General features: G+C 33.7%; 2 protein-coding genes across 2 annotated transcripts in view; one reads left to right on the top strand and one right to left on the bottom strand.

The window, feature by feature from the left end:
* The window catches only part of LOC138697987 (spermine oxidase), a 79,992-nt gene that overhangs the window by 35,047 nt on the left and 23,175 nt on the right, over positions 1–21,770 (top strand). The window contains exon 7 of the transcript XR_011331643.1: positions 19,106–19,184. The gene's annotated coding sequence lies outside the window, so the exon portion shown is untranslated. The remainder of the gene's footprint in view (positions 1–19,105; positions 19,185–21,770) is intronic.
* The window catches only part of LOC138697988 (uncharacterized), a 29,841-nt gene continuing 9,687 nt past the window's right edge, over positions 1,617–21,770 (bottom strand). Inside the window, exon 2 of the mRNA XM_069823627.1 lies at positions 1,617–14,221. Within this exon, the coding sequence (XP_069679728.1) occupies positions 13,065–14,221 (1,157 nt within the window). The 3' untranslated portion in view covers positions 1,617–13,064. The remainder of the gene's footprint in view (positions 14,222–21,770) is intronic.

Here is a 21,770-nt window from a genome sequence, read left to right as displayed (position 1 = left end):
AAAACTAATGGATGGACTCAAACTCTTCTTCTATTTTTACGTCTATTCTTTCTCCGTATGAACATATTTGCTAGAAGTATATCTCCTTCTACGTCCATGTTCACTGGAAGACTGAAATATTATCTACAAAAATTTAGCAGCGCCACTAACACACCACTGAAAGTGGCCTCGTCTGAAGGGACCCTAATACCTAAGAAAATTTCTGTTAGCACATTCTATCTACCACAAATTTCACTTGGAACTCCAGCATAGGAAACTGGTGCTCAGTTGTTTATCTAACTTTGTGCCCATTATTTTAGCTAATTTAATTATCTTTCATTTTCAGACCTTATTAATATACATTTCTCCAGTCTCTAAGGCCTCTTTCGCACTAGACAATTGATCACAACATTGATTGCAGTGATTAGCCATTGATGTCGTGACTGAAGAGCAAGCTAATCTCATTGACTGCATATTTTTCTTTGTGTCATTCGTGATGGTGCCGAAAAATGATGAGGTATTGTTGCTTTCTTTGCTGTTGAAAAATAGGAAATGCAGAAGGGCAAGGAAATATCACGTTCATCCTATTATGAGTGCTAAACTTGAAAAGGGATTGTACTATTCACTTTATGACAATCTACGTGAGGATGAAAGGAATTTTTAAAAATTATTTCCGAATGTCCAAAAAGTAATTTGATGATCTACAATCACACTCAATAAATTAGCCCACAAGAGGACAATAATGAAACATTTTGCTGCACACTTTTATGAAGCAAAACTGACTGTATAAGGTTGATCAGTTGTATAGTATGAATGGCGCACTTGAGAATAATGTCCCACTCTGAGTCGGTACAATCAAAATCACGAAAACTTGTTGCAGTAGTGAGAGACTGCAAGCAGCTGTTGACCAGCTCTTCAGCTGCACTTGCCTTATATGAAAGCAAAGTGGCCGATTCTATGTTAAAATGTGTTTTACAACAAATTGCACCGATCGATTGTCTAATGTGAAAGAGGCCTAATAGACCGTGTATCAGCTGCTTGCCCAATATTGCTCTGATCCTCACCATTGTGTTCTGCCAGAGTCTCTGATTTCACCAAATTAAAATTAGTTATATGTAACATAACACAGCAGCTGCTTAAAGTGACATTCATTTTCTCTAACACATTTCACATCTTCAAAGGAAATTGACATTCACACTCAACAGTTCCTCTACATTAATGCACCTAATCTGTCTGTTTATATTTCCTTTAAGGACATGAGGATTTCTTTTGTACACTTTGTTTTTTAACACTCAGAGATATAAATCACAAAGTGTGAGGTCTTGGGAATGAGGAAGCCAGAAATTCTGCTAATAATTTTACATTCAGTTTAGTCCTAGACAAATTAAGATTATATTAATTCATCAAAAAATGGTTCCAAAATGTCACTTTTGAACCCTGCGCAGTTGATTGTTAATTCATGAACGATCTGTCCAATAATTCTGTAGGTATTGATGGCGCACTATAGCCCTATTTTTTCATCATACAGTGGAGTCTTATTCCTGATTGTTGGCTTCTCTGCTGATCAGTATTTGTTATTATGTGATGCCACCTGGCCATTCAGATAAAACCAAGCTTCTTTGGAAAAAAAAAATAAATCGACCTGAGAGCAATTTCTTTTATTTACTTTTTCTAACTTCCAATTACAAAAATTAAGTCTACAGTTGTAATCTAGGGACTGTAATTCCTGAACTTTAGAAATCCTGAAGGACTTTAAAAATTCTTGTCTCCAGTGCTACATTTCTAGGAGACTTTTGATGACTACGTTTCAAAGCACCTTCTATTTCATCGAGTTTTTCGTCCGTAAGCACACAGCACTTTTGTCTTAGTCTTGTTTTGTTACACAACCAACTTATTGTTTATACCTGAAAAAACTTTGTGGGTGTAATGTAGAGGTAAAACTAAAACGTTCTATACAGCTTTTCCCGCAAATCCTTACTTTCATAGTTATGATGCAAAATGTCTTATCTTGCTAAGTATCAAAAATGTGGACCAGTAAAGCCTTCGGATTTGTAATGCTCGGCTACATAGCGACTGTGTTATATGTTTGTTATTCGTACACCCCACTACAGTTGATTTCGACCTGATAGGATTTTGTTTACTGTACATAGGTATATACTGATATTGGAATTTTACAAACCCCATTCAACTCATTCCGAACTGTTTCATAGCTATTTTGATATCACTGTTGTAGTTATGCTATGTTCGGAATTTGAGTGGCATAAACGAGTGTCTTCAGACGACTCCAAAGGTAGAAGTCTGGTGATCTGGCTGGCCAAGCAACTGGTGTTGCACGATCTATCGTACCGTACACAACTGAAGCCTACTGAACTAACGACAAAATGAATGTGTACCTACAGGACTTGGTGACGGTAGGAACTGCAACAATGCCATACAATTAAACATACGTACAGTAAACAAAGTCCTATCAGGTCGGAATCAACTGTAGTGGGGTGTACGAATAACAAACATCTAACGCAGTTATTATGTATGCGAATGTGACTCAACCGAAGGCTTTACTGGCCCATGTTTTTGATGCCTGGCAAGATATGGCATTATGCATCATAACTCTGAAAGTAAGGATTTGCAGGAAAAGTTGTATAGAAAATTTTAGTTTCATTTTTACCTCTACATTACGTCCACAAAGTTTTTACAGGTACTTATGAGTCACTCTGTATATATACTGTCATGTTCCATATATACATTCCCTCAATATATATTGGTTGAGTATTGCCACACAACAACTGAAAGAAATAAATTATATTCATTCACAGTCAAACTGAAACTGAGGTACAGTATGTATTCCTATTGTATGTGTATCAAAATACCTCTGAACATGTATTCCCACTTGTTTGAGAGATCATGGCAGTGCATAGTGATAATGACAGAGGGAATTATCAAGCACACAGCCGACACACAATCTATTGTAGACCGGCGAAATGCAATGTCCTATAAATAACTTATGTATGCAATCAGAATTATTATGGATGGAATTGCATACATAAACAATGATTTTTATGATTACTCATACAAGTTTATCCTTAAACATAATGCTGCTTGAACCACTTTTACATGATATTTGGGTATTTGATATTTGTTTGTCAGCCAACTTAACATTTCATAGTTATGGTGGACCTTTACATTTCTGCTTTTCAAATATTTGGATATAGTAAGCCTTATAGTAGGATTTACAAGTCGACTCTACTTTCTGTTTGTTTTTATAAATCTGACAGTCTCACATTCTGCAGCATCATTTCCACATATATATCACAAATAATGTTCAAACTTTGAGATTTTTATTATTTGTAATTTGCTTATAACAAATTAATAACATCTTGTTTAATTTGTCAGTGTATGCCATGTAGAAAATTTAGTTATTCATTTCAATCATGTTATATTCTATAAAGACTGAATTGCAGTTCTAGTTTGAATATTTCTTACATATGGAAAAATTGTTTATATTAAACTGTATTTTGGTTGAAAACTTTAGGTAATAGAGTTATCTGTAATAATTTCTTGTAAGGGGACTGTGGTAAACAGAAAAACACGTCACAACCTCCAGGATCTCAGACTATTTAACTTTGAGACTGTTCATGACCTCAATTAAAGATTCGGACTTTTCACATGATATGATAAATGATGGTTTGAGGAAGGATAGTGTAATGATCCCAATGGTATAGGTGACCCAAGTCTGAACTGTAAGTAGGTTCGAAATGTCTGAGAAATAAAATGTGAACGCAGGTTTCTAAAATCTTTTTCACAATGAAAAGAGTAATTATCTATGTGTTTGAATCGAAGTGTACATTAATACTTAATTTCGTCTTGTTGATTAACAGTATTGTCTTTCTTTGCCAGTAGAGATAGGTCAGAATATTTGATTTTATCAGATTAATGACATGACACAATTTATTACTACTACCTGCACCGTAACTATCGAATTGCTACGAATTTGATTGATATATGTAGCAAAGAGCATCATAATGTTAAGCAGAAGTGGAAGTATTCAAATTAAAAAGAGTGTGCAATTCGTTGTTTATTCATACATCTGGTTTTATAGTGTACACAATAATTCTCAATATATTTTTTTTTTATTCTAAGTGTATTAACTTGTCCGTAAGTGACATGCATCTTTATATTGTATTTTCTGTGATTCATCTGCCTGGATTTGTTTAATTTGACTGATTTTTACAAAATTTGATAGCAAAATGTTAGTTAATAGGTAGTTAATAGATTGAAGTTATATTGTGTGAAAAATTCTATATCGAGCTATGTACAGTATGGCCGCTGACATTTTGTAGGAAGTCTGGTCAGTGCAAACATTGCAACTTTTATTAAAGATTTTCTCTTAGAACCTACATTTTTGCGTGTGCAAAATAATAAAATGGCCACAGAATTGAACCAACAGTTAATGACTGTCAGGTAAATTAACAGAGTATTTGATGGTCAGATTATTTATTAGTCGATTGTATGAAATAAGTCTCCGCCTGCCCCCTCTTCCGAAGATCATAACCGGCCTATAGTAAATTAGATATCATGGAATTTGACTAACACATTCAGGCGTTTCAAAATTCATTAAAACTATTATTACTGATCAGTTTTACTGGAGTTCCATTGTATCAGTTCTAAATGTCAAGTTTAATAAGCATTTATCAATAAGAATCATTTTGTTCAGGCAGATAAGACAGATATTTCCTGAGAAGAATTAAACATGCAAATATGTGTAATATGTAGTATTTAATTAATGAAAGCATTAAATTTAAATGTATCTTCATTTTTTTGTAATTCTTAATAGTACCTATTTGTACTTTGCTAAAGAAAGTATTGAATTAAGGAAATATGTGTAAACACATTTTTATAATATTTATAATGCAATTCTGACACTTATGTTAACTGAAACAAAAGTCGTCTAAGAAGGTGCTATAATTTTGTTCGTTAGCTTTATGATAATTGTTTGTTGGATATTAAAAATTATATTATTACAAACAAGTTTTCTATCTTTCATCATTAAGTAACCAATATCATTTTATGGTTTCATTCATTTTTACCAATATTTATAAATTCTCAACTTCATATACAATGATTTGTGTTCTCACAATATTCGAAGGGAAAATTGCATCACCATTTTGCAATTACCTACTATTAATAAAACTTGTAGTTATGCAATATATTATAATACATTTTCTCATTGTATGAAACATAGCCTACTGTATATTTCTCTCTTATGTACACTAATGTATTATAAAATGACTTCACTTTACTGTATTTTTATTTTGATGTACTTCAAATAGTAGCTGTCTTCAAATAAGTTGTATTATTTCTATTTGGATAATATATAGTTTTGTGATAATTGTTGTGACAAATCCAGTTTGCATTTTTGTAATAAAATGTAAATATTTTTTCTGAAAATTCATAACTCATAATCAGCGAAAAAACAAATACGTCAGATTTTCAACCATATGAATGTAAATATGTTTAGCTATTGTGAAGGGCCACTAATCCCATAAACAAACTGAATAACTGTCTTTTTGTCATATTCTTGTACCAGTATAGCTATCTTGTGCGTAATTCTTTGACAGAGATCTTAACTATAAACTTGCTTATATTTGATTATGCCAAAAATGTAGTTCAAAAAATAGCTCCATTCCAATGTTCAGTATTGCACTTTAAGTTAATATGTGATAGAATACAGCCATTTTCAGTCAATTTACTTAGATTCACATTTAGTTTAGTAAATTCTGTATGAAGCTCTGGTCAAAGAAGCAGTTCTAAGCTTTAGTCATGTTTAAATTATGTATGTTCTTTTACTTCTCTCAGATAGTAAATTTTAAACAGGTTTCAGACTTTATGATTACTTTCTCTTTAGAGAAGTATGGTAAATATAAGGTTACCTCTACTACACCAATGATTTAAAGTGGCCCTGGTGTCAAATACAGATATGGTTTACATCAATGAATATAATTAATATACCCATATTAATTGCTGTTATATTGCAGGTCTTAAGTTATTTTCATCTGCAGGCCACCTTTTATTAATGGATAATACAGACATTCAACTGTTTTGTGATTATTTTTTTTAGCCATTTAACATTTTGATTGTACATAATATTCAGGGAACGGATTTATATGGACTAAAAATATATGAAATATGTAAATATATATGTAGTTATTTTTACCAAAATATGGAATTAAATATGGATTTTTACCAAAATATGGAATTAAATATGGACTTAAAATTATAAAAAAATGACTATGTACGTTAAATATTGGTACATTTTAATCAAACTAAACAAAAAATATAATGGACGTACCTTATCTTCCAATGCAGTTTCAACAAAACACAATTTTTATTGTCTGTTACCATAACAATAGGTTACAAACATTTCTTTCAAGTGCTGAAAAGTGAATCTTCTTCTATTGTCTCTGAGGATAGATTTATACTGACTAAAAGAGCGTTCGACGTCACAAGAAGTAACTGGTACATAATTCAATTTCACAATGTCTGCTGGGGATAAGTCCAAGTTAATCTTCAGTGTTGATTCACCACTCATCACAGCAACAACCTTTTGTAGTTCTTCATATCCAGGGTTTTTTGAAAGTACAGTGTCCACCTTAGCTCTTACTGCATCTGCAACTTTACCTCTACCACGATTCAGTTGTTCCACAGTACTATTTATAATTTCAAAACTTTCAGATAGTGAAAGGTGCCTATTTTGGAGACTTTTGAGCGTTTTTATGATGCATGAAAATGTATGCTGAATGTGAGCTAAGTCATTCTTCACACTTATGTCACAGGTAACTGTTTTCGCAGTATCAATTGAGACTGCATCTTCAGAGTCCAATGCAAGGAGAACATTGTTAATAGAGTCTATATGTTCGGCATAATATTCAACTGCTTCTAGCCATGTACCCCATCTAGTTAAAATTGGCTTTGGTGGCAATGGAATTTCAGGGTACATTTCTTTCAACACGTTAACTCTACTGGGAGCTTTGAGAAATACTTTTTTCACTGATGAAATCAACAAATCTACTTTAGGGAAATTGTCTCTGACCACTTCTGCCACACGATGAAATGCATGCGCCACACAAGTAAAATGAGTCAATTTAGGATATACAACAGATAATGCTTGTCCAGCTTTGACCATATAAGGGGCAGCATCGCTAATAAAGAATAACACATTATCGTACATAATACCCTTTGGCCACAGGATACCCATAGCTTCGTTGAACAGTTTAACTATAGTTTTGTTATTGCACTTTCCTAGAACATCACAATGTAAAAGAATTCGTTCAGAATATTGTTCACTTAACAAACCGATAACTACATTACCAACAAGTCTACCTTCTTTGTCGGGAGTCTCATCAATGGAAACCCAAATTGAACTATCTTTAATTTCATCTCTTATCTTCTGTATTGTCTCATCGTAGATGGATGGAGCATACGTCTTCCTAAGTGTTGACTCATCCGGGATTGTATGTTGAGTATATTTTTCAAGGAATTCCCTGAAGACCTTATTCTTTAGTTTGTAGAGAGGAATATCAGCAGAGATGAGAGAACGGCACAGGTCGATGTTAAACTCAGATCTTACATTCGATGTTGTTGGTTGTGTTAAAAACAATTGTCTCTGCTTGGAATTTAGTTGTTTATTGGCCTGATGTTTACTAGTTGTAATGTGTTGTTGCACCAGGAACTTTTGTGTAGATGATACTGCACACTGACACAAATTACAAAATAATATTTTATTGTCAGTTGATAAACCATCTTCTTTAAATTCTGAAATGTAACTTGTTAGTTTTGATTTTAAATTGACTGAATGACGTACTTTTGGCATATTTACCGTCTTTATAGTATGATTTACAAAACTGAACCTATGTGTACTCTGACTGGCATTTAACTGTTGAGCTGCACAACTGAAGTCTGTTAAAAATTTTAAATTAAATTAATACAGTTTTGTAACTTACTTTCCCATTGTTGATAGGACTGCTAATTTTCAAATAACTCTGATGTTAAAGGGATTACTGAACATGTGTTTAAATCTCTATTGTTGAAATGTATTTTTAAAAGTTAATGGAATTTTGTTTTGTTTTATTGTTAAACCTAATATAATATGGACTGTTTTATATGAAATATGGAAAATATATGGAAATTAACGAAAATATATACTAAACTCTAAAATATGGAAAAATATGGAAAATAAAAGTAGGATTTTTCAACCCTACACATTGTGAAACATAAAGATAATGCAAAATATAAATTATATTAGCTTTATAAGTAAATATGTATTTACATATAAATCCTTTCCCTGATAATATTAAACCACAGACATAAAAACAACAAAAAGGAAGGTAGAACCTATTAATATTTTAATTATAGCATCTAATATTTATGTGAAAATAGTAAGTTCAAGTATAATATACAGTTTTGCCCGCAAAAGGTACTAACTATATCATGGTAACATACTATATTCATAGTATTGTATTGTTGTATAAATGTCAGTGTCTCTGAATTAGTACATATTCTTATTACTTATAAACAAATTAAGTATCAATTGACTGTTTCACTTACGTATATTACTCGTTTCACGAATGACTGCCGGCAGCCAGTAGGCAAACTAAGACATAAACATTGCACAGGAGATGGATCATATCGCATGAAGCAGCGCCAACGTCTCTCTCGGAATCGGCAGTCATTTGTGCAGCGAATAATGTCTCTAAGTTTACTGTTAGTTTTAGTTGGATGGTACTTTCCATAATTCTAAATATACATAGATAATGTATTGGTATTAGATATTTTATGTCTTTCGAGAAATTGGTGGAACATGCTCGAAGATTTCTGAAAGTTGGTGCAGTTATTCTTTACTAGTTATAATTCATCTAGAAACGTTAATGAAAAGGATTTTTTGCTTATGGTTATGGTCTTTTAGCTGATAACGTAACAAAAATAATCTACGTAATCAAAGCAGCCTACTCGAATTGATAGATTTTATCTTTTAAAGTAATTATATCTTAAGAAACTTGTTGTGAGTTGAAAGTGGTTTTAAAAGAAGTGAGAGATATTGATTAATATTTGTCTGTGTCATGTGAACATTTCAGAAATTCTGTATGAAGATGCGTAGTAAAGAACCTTTTTCTTTGTTGAACAGAAGATGCTACAATGTGTAACAATAACATTAATGTGTGCAGCAATATAATTTTGTAAAATTATTTTAAAGTTATAAAATTTGGAAACATTTTAACATAACGTCTTTACTATTTTAATGACCATAAATTAAGCAATTTGTTTTTAATATATCATGCATGGCAATAATTTTAGCAAGATAAAAATTTATTTCAAGTGGCCTGCAGATGATTTATTTGAGATCTCTTTACTGTGTATCTCAGCATTCTAAGCACAAATGCCATATAGAAGACACGATGTGATAACTGCTTAATATATTCTAGTCATACATGTTGATTATTCTTCTGTCAACTTTGGTTTGTTAACTTTTTAAAAATGCAATGTTTGTAATTACTTGCAGTTACTGGCATGAGCCTATATTATATAAAGAACTGTTTAGTTCTTTAAAGATTAAGTGCTAGTATTTTCTGTAAAGGCCAAAGTATTTTAAATATTTAGTAAAATAAATATATATTATTAATTAATGTAAATTGTTTAGTTATTCTGATTGCAATATTGTATTGAGTAGAGCTTACTTTTTTATTTAATTTTGAGATGTTTTACATGTTCTTGTAAATATGTTGTTTTTTTACTATAGTATGTGACCAACTTATAAAAGAAATCCTTTCCCATTCCAAGCATTGAAACCAAAATCGAAATGCAATAAAGCTTAATTAAACTGGACATTGACAAAATTGATTTTTCAAGGAAATGCAGTTGTATTTATGTCAATCACTGTATAATCAGAACTTGAGATATTTTACATCATATGACAGTTACCTAATGCCATCTGAATAGCTGTCTGTTCGCGGGACACGGATTAAATCACCATCACAGGCTCACAGCATAGGCCCTGTATATGGCCTGTTCCGTCTCCAGATTTCTTATGAAAGAAATTGTTCTTTTCAGCGCTTCATTGATCATCCAATAGACCTTATGACTTTAGGGCTATAATTGAAGACTGGAAGTGGGGAAACTCTGAAAGTTTGAAACATTAAATTATCCGGAGATACAAAAAAAACATAAATTTTTTTTATTGCAAATAATTAATATGTAATTAAAATGGTGTTCTTATTGAATGTTAAATGTTATGTTTTATTTAATGATGCTCGCAACTGCAGAGGTTATATCAGCATCGCTGGATGTGCCAGAATTTTGTCCCTCGGGAGTTCTTTTACATGCCAGTAAATCTACTGACATGAGCCTGTCGCATTTAAGCACACTTAAATGCCATCGACCTGGCCGGGGATCGAACCCGCAACCTTGGGCATAGAAGGCCAGCACTATACCAACTCGCCAACCAGGTCGACATCCTTATTGATGATCTATGGATATCGGAAAACATTTTGAATCATTTGCTAAAATTTTAATTGGTTATTCATGTGCTGTTGTGAGTAAAACTTGCCTCTTAGCTGTAAAGATTTCGCAAGGGCAGTTACTTTGATGGAGGGTGGATGTAGCCTTCGTTATGTGGCTTGGGTCATTGGAGCATCACTCAGTAACATTCACTGTGCAATGCAACGCTATAGGAAACTTAAAAAATACGACAGGAGACGGGGAACGGCTACAGGAGAAGCACAAGTATCAGGGATGACAGATTTCTCACCCTGCAAGTTCTATATGATCGCCATACCACAGTAGTACAGGCAAGAAATCGACAGGAAAATGTCAGGCATGTGAGAGTGAGTGAGAGAACAGTGAGGAGAAGGTTTGCAAAGCTAATCTTCTGTCCAGAAAACCTGCATATGGACCCCATCTCGAACCATGGCACAGGGAAGTGTACCAGGGATGGACTCCATAGCAGTGGGCCACTGTCCTCTTCACTGATGAGAGCTGCTTTAACCTGAGGTCTGCTGATGGACGAGAAAGGGTGTGGAGAAAGTCTGGAGAGAGATACTTGCCAGTTGCTTTCTCGAGGACTCCATTTGGGAGCGGCTCAGTAGTGCTGTGGGCCGTCATCAGCAATGTGGCCTACACTGAGTCATGTTCGTCGATCGCGGGATCCTCAATGTACTGAGGTACATCGAAGAGATCCTGGAGGACCATGTGATGCCCTTTGCACCTTTCATTGGCCAGAACTTTATACTCATGCACAATAATGCTCGTCCACATATTGCTTGTTGTGTTGTGTAGTATCTACAGGAAGTTGGAATACGAACCCTAGACTGGCCACCAGCTCGTTGTCCTGACATAAATCCTATTGATGCATGTGTAGAGTATGTTCGGAAGGAATATCCAATGGCGTGACGTCAACACCTTGGCTCAGTTGAGAATAACATTGTTGGAGGAGTGGGATCTCATCCCCCATGATGTCCTCCAACAGTTAGTGGGCAGTATGTCTCAATGCTTAAAGGCTGTCATAGAGGCCAGGGGTGGAAATATCCGTTTTTAGTGATTAGTGACTTCAAGAGGTGCAGTGTAAACATTAACTTTGTTTTCACTGGCCCTAAATTGACAAAATCGTAATGTGATGTAATTTCAAAATTTCAAGATCTGCGAAAGTTACAAAAAATTGTGAGTTACATGCATGTTGCTAATAATGTTTCATTATTTTCTATAATAAAATATGTTGTTTTCGTAAAATTGTCATAAATATTTGAAGAGAAATATCTTTTTATTGTAATAAATTAAGATTTTTATAAAAATGTGAAGTGTTCCACTTTCTTTTTGCCATTCAGTGTAATTCCAAGTCTCCCATAGACTTACTTGTTAGTTCGCCAACCCAACTCGCTGAAGGGATTGATTACCACAACCTTGAGCTGTGTTTGGGTTTCCAGATAAAATAATTACCATTAGACTCACTGATGACAGGACTCATGATTACAGAAAGCGTGAACTTCTCCCAACAATTTTGCATAAAAGAATAAAAAACAGTTTATAAGTTTGTTGGTTTAGTGTAGACACAATCTGTTTTTTACTGGCTCATAATATGTCAAGTTTAAGAATTAATCAAAAATATACCGTAAGTAGATATGGGCAATAGTCACTTGCAATAGTATTGATTGTACTATAAACTGTAGTTCCTACAGTCGATAATCCTATCAATTGTTATAAACAAAACTGTCTATACTATGTACAAATTTTTTAATTGGTTATAAACTGAATATACTTCTGAAATTATATCTAAACATGTCCTAAACTATTAATTTAATAGCATATACTGAATTGAATCTGAATTACATACCAATAACACACAATGTTATAAATCTGTCCTTAAAGTTCCAACATTAGCCTTCATGATATGTTTTTTAAACATGTGACCATTGCTCTAAGGATAAATTTCTCATTAAAATAAGCATTTCCACTTTATTGTGATGCAGACGGTTTTCCCTTTCATTCATTAAGTTTACAGTTTTGGGTAACAATCTTTCTGAGGGAACTGAAGATCCCAGTGGATTGTGTATCGAAAAACAGGGTCTCCATTTTGAACAAAATCTGTAAAGGAATGTGTAGTCAAATGCAACTTGAATGTAATTAAATGTAAGGAAATGTTTGGGGGAAGCGACTTTTAACCCTTCCTGTATATTGATTTTGAATTTGTTTCAGTTGTAGTAGTATTGTGGTATGAATTATGTCTATTGTACAATATGCTCTGCCTATATGGTAGCCTATTAATACACAAGCTATTATCGTTTCGATAAATAAAATGAAATAAAATTAGGCATAAGCAGTATAAGAACTTAATGTTATTTTACTTAATGGCATTACAGAGACAACATAAAAGCTTATTTCCAGGAAAATAATTAAAATGTAAAATAGACAAAGTTCCAGGTTAAGAAAGTGTATTATTCTTTGAGATTTTACTGTTAATACATAGTAAGTTTGTATATTCCGGGAAAATTATCCTAAAAATATATCACAAGTCCTTATAGAGAAGAAGTTTCTGCTTACAATTATGTCAGAACACTGCTTACTGTGAAATCTGGGATAGTGTCAATTTTAGATCTCAATTCATTAACATCACAACAGTAAGAATATCCTTTTTGAATATTCTTCTGGTCCCATTGAAGCCATGAAAGTTTAGAACAAATATCTTGGCACAGTAAATAGTCTTCCTGAGGATTTGTAACATATGGATTATTAATACCTACAAAAGCAATTCCAGCTTGTGTTTTTGTATCGTATACTACTTTCCAATAAAATTTTGGCACTGGAATTGCTTTGTTATTATTGCTGTCAACATAAAGGTACAACTCTGTTTCTACTCCATTAACATTTGGCAATGTTGCTACTTCATGTGTACCACTATAGACATCAAGAGTGAGCTTGTTTTTATCAGCATATGTCCGAACACTCATTTCAAGAGCATTCCAGTTATTTCCATTGAACGTTTGCCATTGTGGTGCCACATTAACAAAATGGAATGTTGCTCTATGTTGTGATCCATAAACAAAATCTGCCTTTGCTGTTAAGTGTCCTCTAGCCAAGAAATAATCAGATGACGAGTCAATATATTCATCACCCAATTGTGAAGAGCCAAGAATGTTGCTGATTGTCTCTCTCTGTGTATTTCTTGTATAAAGATCATTCACTGAAAGTCCTGGGTAAAAGTCGTCTTGTATGAAGCTTGGCCGTGGAAAACCAGATTGATAACCACCGATACCAGACACAAGTGTGAACTTACTGTAAAGACTGCTAAGAAGACTTTCGTCAAAACAAATATCTATGATTTTATAAAAATCCGACTCAACTTCAAATCCAATTTCAATTTCAAGCTTGGTACCATCATAGCATTTGCCACCAGATGCCCTTGCAACGTGGAATGGATAACTGTTGCATGCGAACTGCGCAAAGTCATAGCTGTCAGAGTTAACAGTAAAAGTTGTACCAGACGTGCAAGTTGCTAGTGCAGTTTTGGTACCAGAGCCTGCAAATTTCAAGTAGTTGCTGTTGCCAGCACATGCCAAGAGTATATCTTCTCCTGCATTTATGTTGACAATGCCTTGGGCGTCTTCTGGAAGATAGAACCCATTGCCATCCTTGCTTCCTCCTGGTATGAGAAGTAAAGGCTGTGGTTCTGGCAGATCTGAATTTATACGGATGCTGCAACCTGGAATTGAGTACATAGTGCCATTTAATTTTCTGTCTTAAGTTATTTCATGCAAAGCGATTAATTTAATTAAGAATCAAGTAAATTATAAAATAACAGTTTATTATTTCATACTTCAATAATTATTTTCATAAATATTGACTAATTATCATTAACTTAACAAATTAGGCCATAAATAGTGGTGATGGTTATTGTGGTGTTTGTAATATTTTAGTCCTAGGTGTATTAGTTGTAGTTGTAACTAATTTTTCAATGTGCTTTGTGATTTTTTCCCTGATTTATCTATGAAGTGCACATCATAGTTCTCTTTCTCCACGGTTTCCATCCATATTCAGTAAGGGAAGGAATTCAATCACTGCATTCTTTCTCTTCAGTTTACTTCATATTAATTTATTGTATTGCATTTTTTTTCGTACTTTTATCCAATATAGCTCGTTCATGACCTTTTCTGTTATTAATAGACCTCATTTTGCACTTGTATGGTATATATTTCTCCAGGAGTTATAAATATATGCTGATAAATTATTTACACGAATTATCTATTTTTTAATTTGGTAAATGTGGCCTTATGTTGCAAATAAATCCATATCTTCGCGTTTCTAAAATGTATCATATTTTCAGTTTGTTAATGCCTATACATCATAATAAGAATAAATTGTTTATTTCATTTTACATTACTGGTATCGGTCTCAATCCTTTTGATCACCACGTGAATACAAAGATGCATAGTGATGAAATATGAAGGGTACACGGGAATAACGATCAAGGTCCATTTTAGAAAGTTTCGAGAAAAACGAATTTTAAAGTTTAAGCACTTAATACTTTGTTATGTGTATATTTAATAGAAATTGACGTAGTGGAATGTCAAGAACAATTATTTCTTATTACTAGCTAGACCACATGATAGTACTTCCTTTCCACTATAAGATAGCATCATTAACTGAATTTCGATTTTTGATGGACCTTGATCGTTTTTCCCCTTGTACCCTTCATATGTGAATCCCCGCCCTAATTACAAACCAACAACGGAACACCAGGTATAAGATTGAGTCAGGAATTCACCCGTGTTTCCATTTGGTGGATTGCTTAATGTCCTCCGAAATAATTAACATAACTTAAAAACCCCTGGATACCAAGAGGTGTAAGAAATTCAAGACCTCTGGAAGGCAAATTCTCCATCTTACCGAAAGATTTCTCTCTCCCTGTGGAATTATTCAATATAATTTAGTGTAACTTAACGTTGTGTGAAATGGAAAGAAGTTTTTCACAATATAAAACTATCTTAGGAGGCAATTGTCAAATAAGTGTTAGCCATGAACAGCAATTCAATGCCGATATTAAATCAATGTAGCCACATTTGCTTTAACTTCTAAGGAATACATGGAAGTTTACACTCAGTATTTTTGCTGTTCGTTTCATTTATTCATAGTGTTCTGCTCAATGACAGGCTTTTCATTGCAAGCCCAGCATTTTCCAATCTTTTCTTGCTGTTTTTTTTTAAACTTAATTTTGTTGATTTACTGGTGCATATTTGTAGGCATATTCTTTTCTACTCTTCCAGGTTATAATTGCATTCATATTTAGTAGATTTTAGGGAATGAACTTCTGAGATCTAATCATTGAGGAAGTTTCGTTGTACTTCAGGTGTTTGTTCAGTGTTCAGTGGTGTTAAGCATAAAGCCATAAATGTGTACGGTAGTTACAATATTTCTATTGTTCTTCTTGGCAAATAGAGCTACGATTTTATTGCCTTTCAGTCCCATGTGTGATGAAACATAATTTAATTTCCTTTTTTAGACATAATATTTGTGTCTATTTATGTGTTTCTATGAGAGATGCTGATTTTGTGGCATGCATAAATTCTATAACATATTAAAATTTGACCCTAGAGCTCAAGAACATGTGCAAACCAATCAGCTGAAACAGTGCTAATAATTATATCAATGGAAGAATTAACCTCTCTTGCCATCACTGAACACCCGCAAGAACTGTATCGTCATTTTCCATAACTATGGTCCACGATACAACCATTCAAATTTTGTATTCCATAATGTAGTATCTCGTTTATCTATATTTTTGCTGTACTGTAGTTTGAAGTCACTGCAGCTATCTACGAATGGTCTATGTTACTTCTACAGTTTTCTTTGAATGATTGTATTGTGGACCATGATTGTGTTCCAGGACCATAGTTATGAGAAATGACGGTACTCTTAGAAAGACTTGTTATATCATTCACAGAATGACAAACCTTCCAACATATCACATTGTGCGGAAGAACTGACAATTGAAAAAGAAGAATTTTTCCTCAACTGTGAATCATCTAGTAAAAAGTGTGTATCAAGCTTCTTGTCATAATAATAATAATAATAATAATAATAATAATAATAATAATAATAATAATAATAATAACTGAAGTGCCAAACCACTTATCTCTCATATACTTATATTAATTTGTTACAGCAATAACATGAGATAATCTTGAAACAGCTCACCCTAAGATTATTCCCTGTCCATAAGTGAGTTCCAGGTACCACTATCCCATCCAATCATGAACACCTAAGAACGATCACTTTCATAGGATTACTCGGAGGGGGGGTGGCAGGTGGGGAGGTAGATAACACTCTTCAATCATAGTCAGGGTTGGGACTTTACACGTAAAAAAGGTTATTTACCTTACAATAAAATACACGTAAATAATGCGTAATTAACGTAATAAATGTAAAATACTTAAAAAATCTCCAAGAACTTTTATTTTTAGTCTTTCTTGTTCAGTTTGTAATTAAAATTTACCGTTCGAACTCCCAACAAATCTAGCATGTAACTCGAGGCTACTAATTAGTGTTAAAAAAAATGGAGATCTTAAGAAGATTTCGCAATTCATACACAGGTTTCTACACAGAACTGTACACATGGCCTACAACAAACAAAAATTAGTAATCCCAGTGGAAGTGAAGATTGAAAAAATAAGTTTATTAATGTTCTGACATACAAAAAGTCTATTCAGCCATGCTTCCCAACTCTTAGTCATTTACCACATAAAATTTGGAAAATTATTACATTTAATGAATTATTATGTTCAAATCATAATATTTACCTTAAACTGTTATACTATGAAAAGACCTTTATCACTAGAATCGTTTATTTTCAAAACCCAAGTGACAAAAACAAAACTTTCGGGACATCAAAAAAAATTGTTTAGTTTAATTTATTTTATTTTAATAGTCAAAATTTATTTAACAAGTGATATTAGTTGCTAATGTTAGGTTTATTCACTATTAGTTGTGTTTTATAATTTATATAAAATCCCCCAAAAGAAATAAATTAGGCTAGTGAGGATATTATTGGGTTTTTCCAACAAACAAACTGAAAGCAAGCAAAGCATTGCTATTTTTCTAAGTATTAGAGTGAATGAAAGTAAATATGAACAAATGTTATAATCTAAGTAAAAACTACAGTATTAAAAAAAAAGAAAAAAAAAATTTTTTTCTGCTGCAACAGACATGTAAATTACACGTAAAATACGTACAGGTAATTTACTCGCCCAACCCTGATCATAGTAAATGCGATTGAGCTAGGAAGAAGGAAACCCTGAACATAAATCCTAGTTCTCTATGTAAATAGTTATAGGGAATGAATTTGTAGCTCCCTTACATGAAATATACATATTACTATGTATCCAGGGGCGGCTTTTGGGGTAGTGCCAGTGTGCCATGGCACCGCCAATGAAAGAAACAAAAAATAATATCATAAAAAGCAGTTGTAATAGTTTATTTCAACACATTTTATTCGTATTTCATCTGAACGAGCATGCGCACAGATCGGGACACACTCTTGCAGCGTTTCTCCGAACGTTGGAGCCACTTCAGTGTGGCACTGCTTACGTCCATATAACACTGTACAAAAGGCTACTGATTCTAGTTTATATACGTTTCTTATGGCAGACACTGAGCCGAATTCAATTTGACTCAGTAGTTAATATTCCGCCCGCTAGAGCACAGTAATGCAGAATTTTCACTAGATGGCAGGGTTGTTGGAGACGTTAGGCAGGAACCATTAACCGCAGACTTGCACGAAAACACAAGTTAAAGTTCCGCGCCAAATGTTAATGTAATGTTGCCATTTCAAAACTAAAGCACATAACTTGGATTTGAATATGTAAAGTATTATCCATTTAACTATATTAAATGCAGAGATAGTCATGGTTCTTTTAGAAAGATAAACATTTTTTCATATTATGTAAAACTGTTTGTTAATGTTGTGTAATATTTGTTTTATTTTGCGGCAACTGAATATCGCTACAATGTTGCTATAGTATTGATGCCTCTGTTAACGATACATGAGATCTGTGCAGGACATGAACATGTGTTATTCAGCCCGCTGTCTTGGATTCATCAGCCTGTTAAATAAAGTGCAAACGTGTTCGTTTATTATCTATATCACTGTTTCTCTTGTGTGATTTTGCCAGTAATTTTACTAGTTATAAAAGTTACTTGTATTTGACTAACAATACTGTGAAAGTTTTGCATTATCTGTATCTGTAAATTTCGTTATTAGTTTCGGAAATGTTATTGTAACTGTTACTAGATGCATTATTAACTGTACACCTGGTATAATAGCTGATTTAGTTAATGTTTTATTTAACATAATGTAAACGTGAGCTGCAATTATCAATTTCACTAGGGTAATTTGCGTACAATCTTTTTTCATTTTTGGCACCACCACCAGAATGCCTCACCGACTGCCACTGTATGTATCACTAAACTTTCTACTGCAGAACAAATGATGCTGTAACAGGTTTCACAGCCTAAAATATAATATTCATGATGGTGCTGATAATGGTGATGAACTGATGATGATAATATTATGATACATTGTTTTTTCTAGATGCAATTAATGATACGGATGTTTAATGGACCACTTCGGAACTTCGTGTCACTCAAGTTCTTCCTTCAAGATATTTCTCGTGAGTATATATGCAATTTGCACATTTACCGTGTATTGTAATGTTAATTCGTTTGAGACAACAATTATGCATTATTGGTACAAGATAATAACATAGTTGTGGCACGTAAGCTGTAGTCGAGGCTATACAGTTGTAGCTCATATGCCGCACTCTTTGCTTATCTTCTACAGTGCATACATTTTATCTTTCCACGCTCGTATGTGTACAGCTGCTTTGTGTACTGTCGTGTCCGCTCTACATCCGCGAGTGTGGTAAGATAAGATGTAAGCACTGTTTATTCAGTATATGCTCTCTGTTATTTCTCTTATTTTCCGGAAGTTAGTACAGTGAAACCTGCCTAAAATGGCTATCTGAAGTTACCTTGTAAAATGACCGTTTTATCAGGTGGCCACATGATTAAGGTTGAGGCTTTTTTATGAAAATATTGAATTTCATTGACTTTTTAGTACTGTGCGCGTACAACAATCGTGCATATTAATGTCAGCCTCTTCCAATTCTTGCAACTAGCCTTTTCAAAACTCGCTTGCGATACCTCAATTTAAATGACTGGATAATACCTTCATCAAGGGGCTGGAGGTGTGATGTATTTGGAGGAGGAAACACCAATTTCACGGATCACATTGTGATTTTGTCGTTTATTCTTGGAATTGAAATCGCATAGCTAATTCTCAAACAATGATGATGTCATCCAAGCTTTATTGTTGGCAGTCCACTTCACCCCCAATAAGCCCATGTCAACATTTTTCTAACATCTCGGTTTCAATGATTTTCCTATCATTAAGAGTGCTTCTTTTTCTCCTGCAGCATTACAACAGAAGAGCAGGGTTATTCTGTCTTTTGCCAACTTCCCCTCTTTTCACTCTTTTTCTTAAAACTTAAAGTTTTATTAGGGAGTGCCCTGAAAAAAAAACCTGTTTCGTCAACATATATTCTGAGTCCATATTCCGCAAGAATTGAAGGCAATCTATTTTTTTTTTTTCCATTCTTCAATAACATTGGTTGCAATGTCACCTTCACCAGACACAGAACGAAATGCAATGTTATGCCGTTTTCTAAAGCACTTTACTCTAACCTCCCATTACTAGCAACAAAATTGCTTACATTGAGTTCTTTGGCAATTTCAAGAGTTTTCTCTTGAATCATAGGCCCACTTACTGGCAATTTCTTCGCCCTCGCACACTTGAATCATTCATAAACGAAATCATTCACATTACTAAACACAGATTCTCTCTTCTTTTTTGGCATATTTTTCTCTAATTCTTTTAATATTTCATCTTTATTCTTAATTATACCGTTTATTTGTGTCCTTTCACATTTGAATATTTCTGCAATTTTTTCTCGCAGATGTTCCCTTCTCACTTTCTTCAATCATTGTTCGTCTCAGCTCTAAACTTAACACCACTCTAGATTTATTGTTAGACATGAATTCTCTCTCAAACTAACTTCACATTTCTGAATCAACTGAATGAAAAGAAGAAAAATTCGTAAAAGTTAGTCCAAATAGAGAAAGATAGAAAGAGGAGAAAAAATTCGAATGGTTAACTACTGACTTGAAGCATACTGTGACAGTTTCGATAGAAAACGTCCGTGTTTCAATCTTTTAAAAACGAGTAAGAATTTATAGCTGTGCAGGGTCGAAGTGGAAAGTGACAAAAGAGTCATAAAACAGTAACCAACCCCAAGATATGGAGGATGTACTGTTGTATACTTAACTATTGTCCTCGTGACATTGCTTCCTGCCCTCTAACCATTGAAAAAATAGGTCAGACAGTATCCGTGAAAAGATTTTTTGTTGGACAGTGACTGTTATAGTCAGGTTCCAATCCAAATAGACCCCGGCCGCTGGCCGGCGCATGAGGTGGCCGCTAAATAAAGAGAGAATTTGTATTGTTCTTATGGCAAATCCAATTGGTTCCAGCGAAAATTCGCGGGTGCTCGTGTAAAGGGGGTGAAGTATGATTTCGCTAAACTGAGATCAATACAGATTTCAACTCTCCACAATTACTTTTTCCTTGTGTTAAAGGGGTTAAGTCATTCTTCCACCCGTGACGCAGTTACAGTACTCTGTATTTTGTGACAAAGGGGTCTTGTTCTGTACCAAAAGAGAGAAGTTTACATACCTTACAATTTGACTTAACCCCCTTTACACGAACACCCGCGAATTGGCCTTTTGGCCAGGTAACCGTTTAAATGAAATGACCGCAAAGGCAGGTTTAACTGTATTTTTAAAACATGTTTATTCTTTCGAGAATTTTAAACAATATCATAAGACTGAAAGTCTGAAGATAATTTCTTATACAGCAACGCAACTTTATTTACATTATAATAATTGATGTTATGAAGAAAGCAACTGACACCTCTACTGTCTATGTGAATCTTGTTTATTTCATTATCGATGTCAGAACAGTGGAAAAAAATCGAGTCACTTGCTGCTTCTTTTTATGAATTAATTTTGCAAAACTATAAACATAGCTTTTGTTAATAAGATCATTCATTATGCACTTTGTAGCTGACGGCCTTCCTACACTTCATCATCATCATCATCATCAGCAGCAGCACAACAGCCCTGTTCGAGCCTCAGCTTCC

Source organism: Periplaneta americana, chromosome 4 (assembly GCF_040183065.1).
Source record: "Periplaneta americana isolate PAMFEO1 chromosome 4, P.americana_PAMFEO1_priV1, whole genome shotgun sequence".
NCBI classification, from domain to species: Eukaryota; Metazoa; Arthropoda; class Insecta; order Blattodea; family Blattidae; genus Periplaneta; species Periplaneta americana.
The sequence above is the reverse complement of the archived record's forward strand: the minus strand, read 5'-3'. Positions and strand labels throughout refer to the sequence as shown.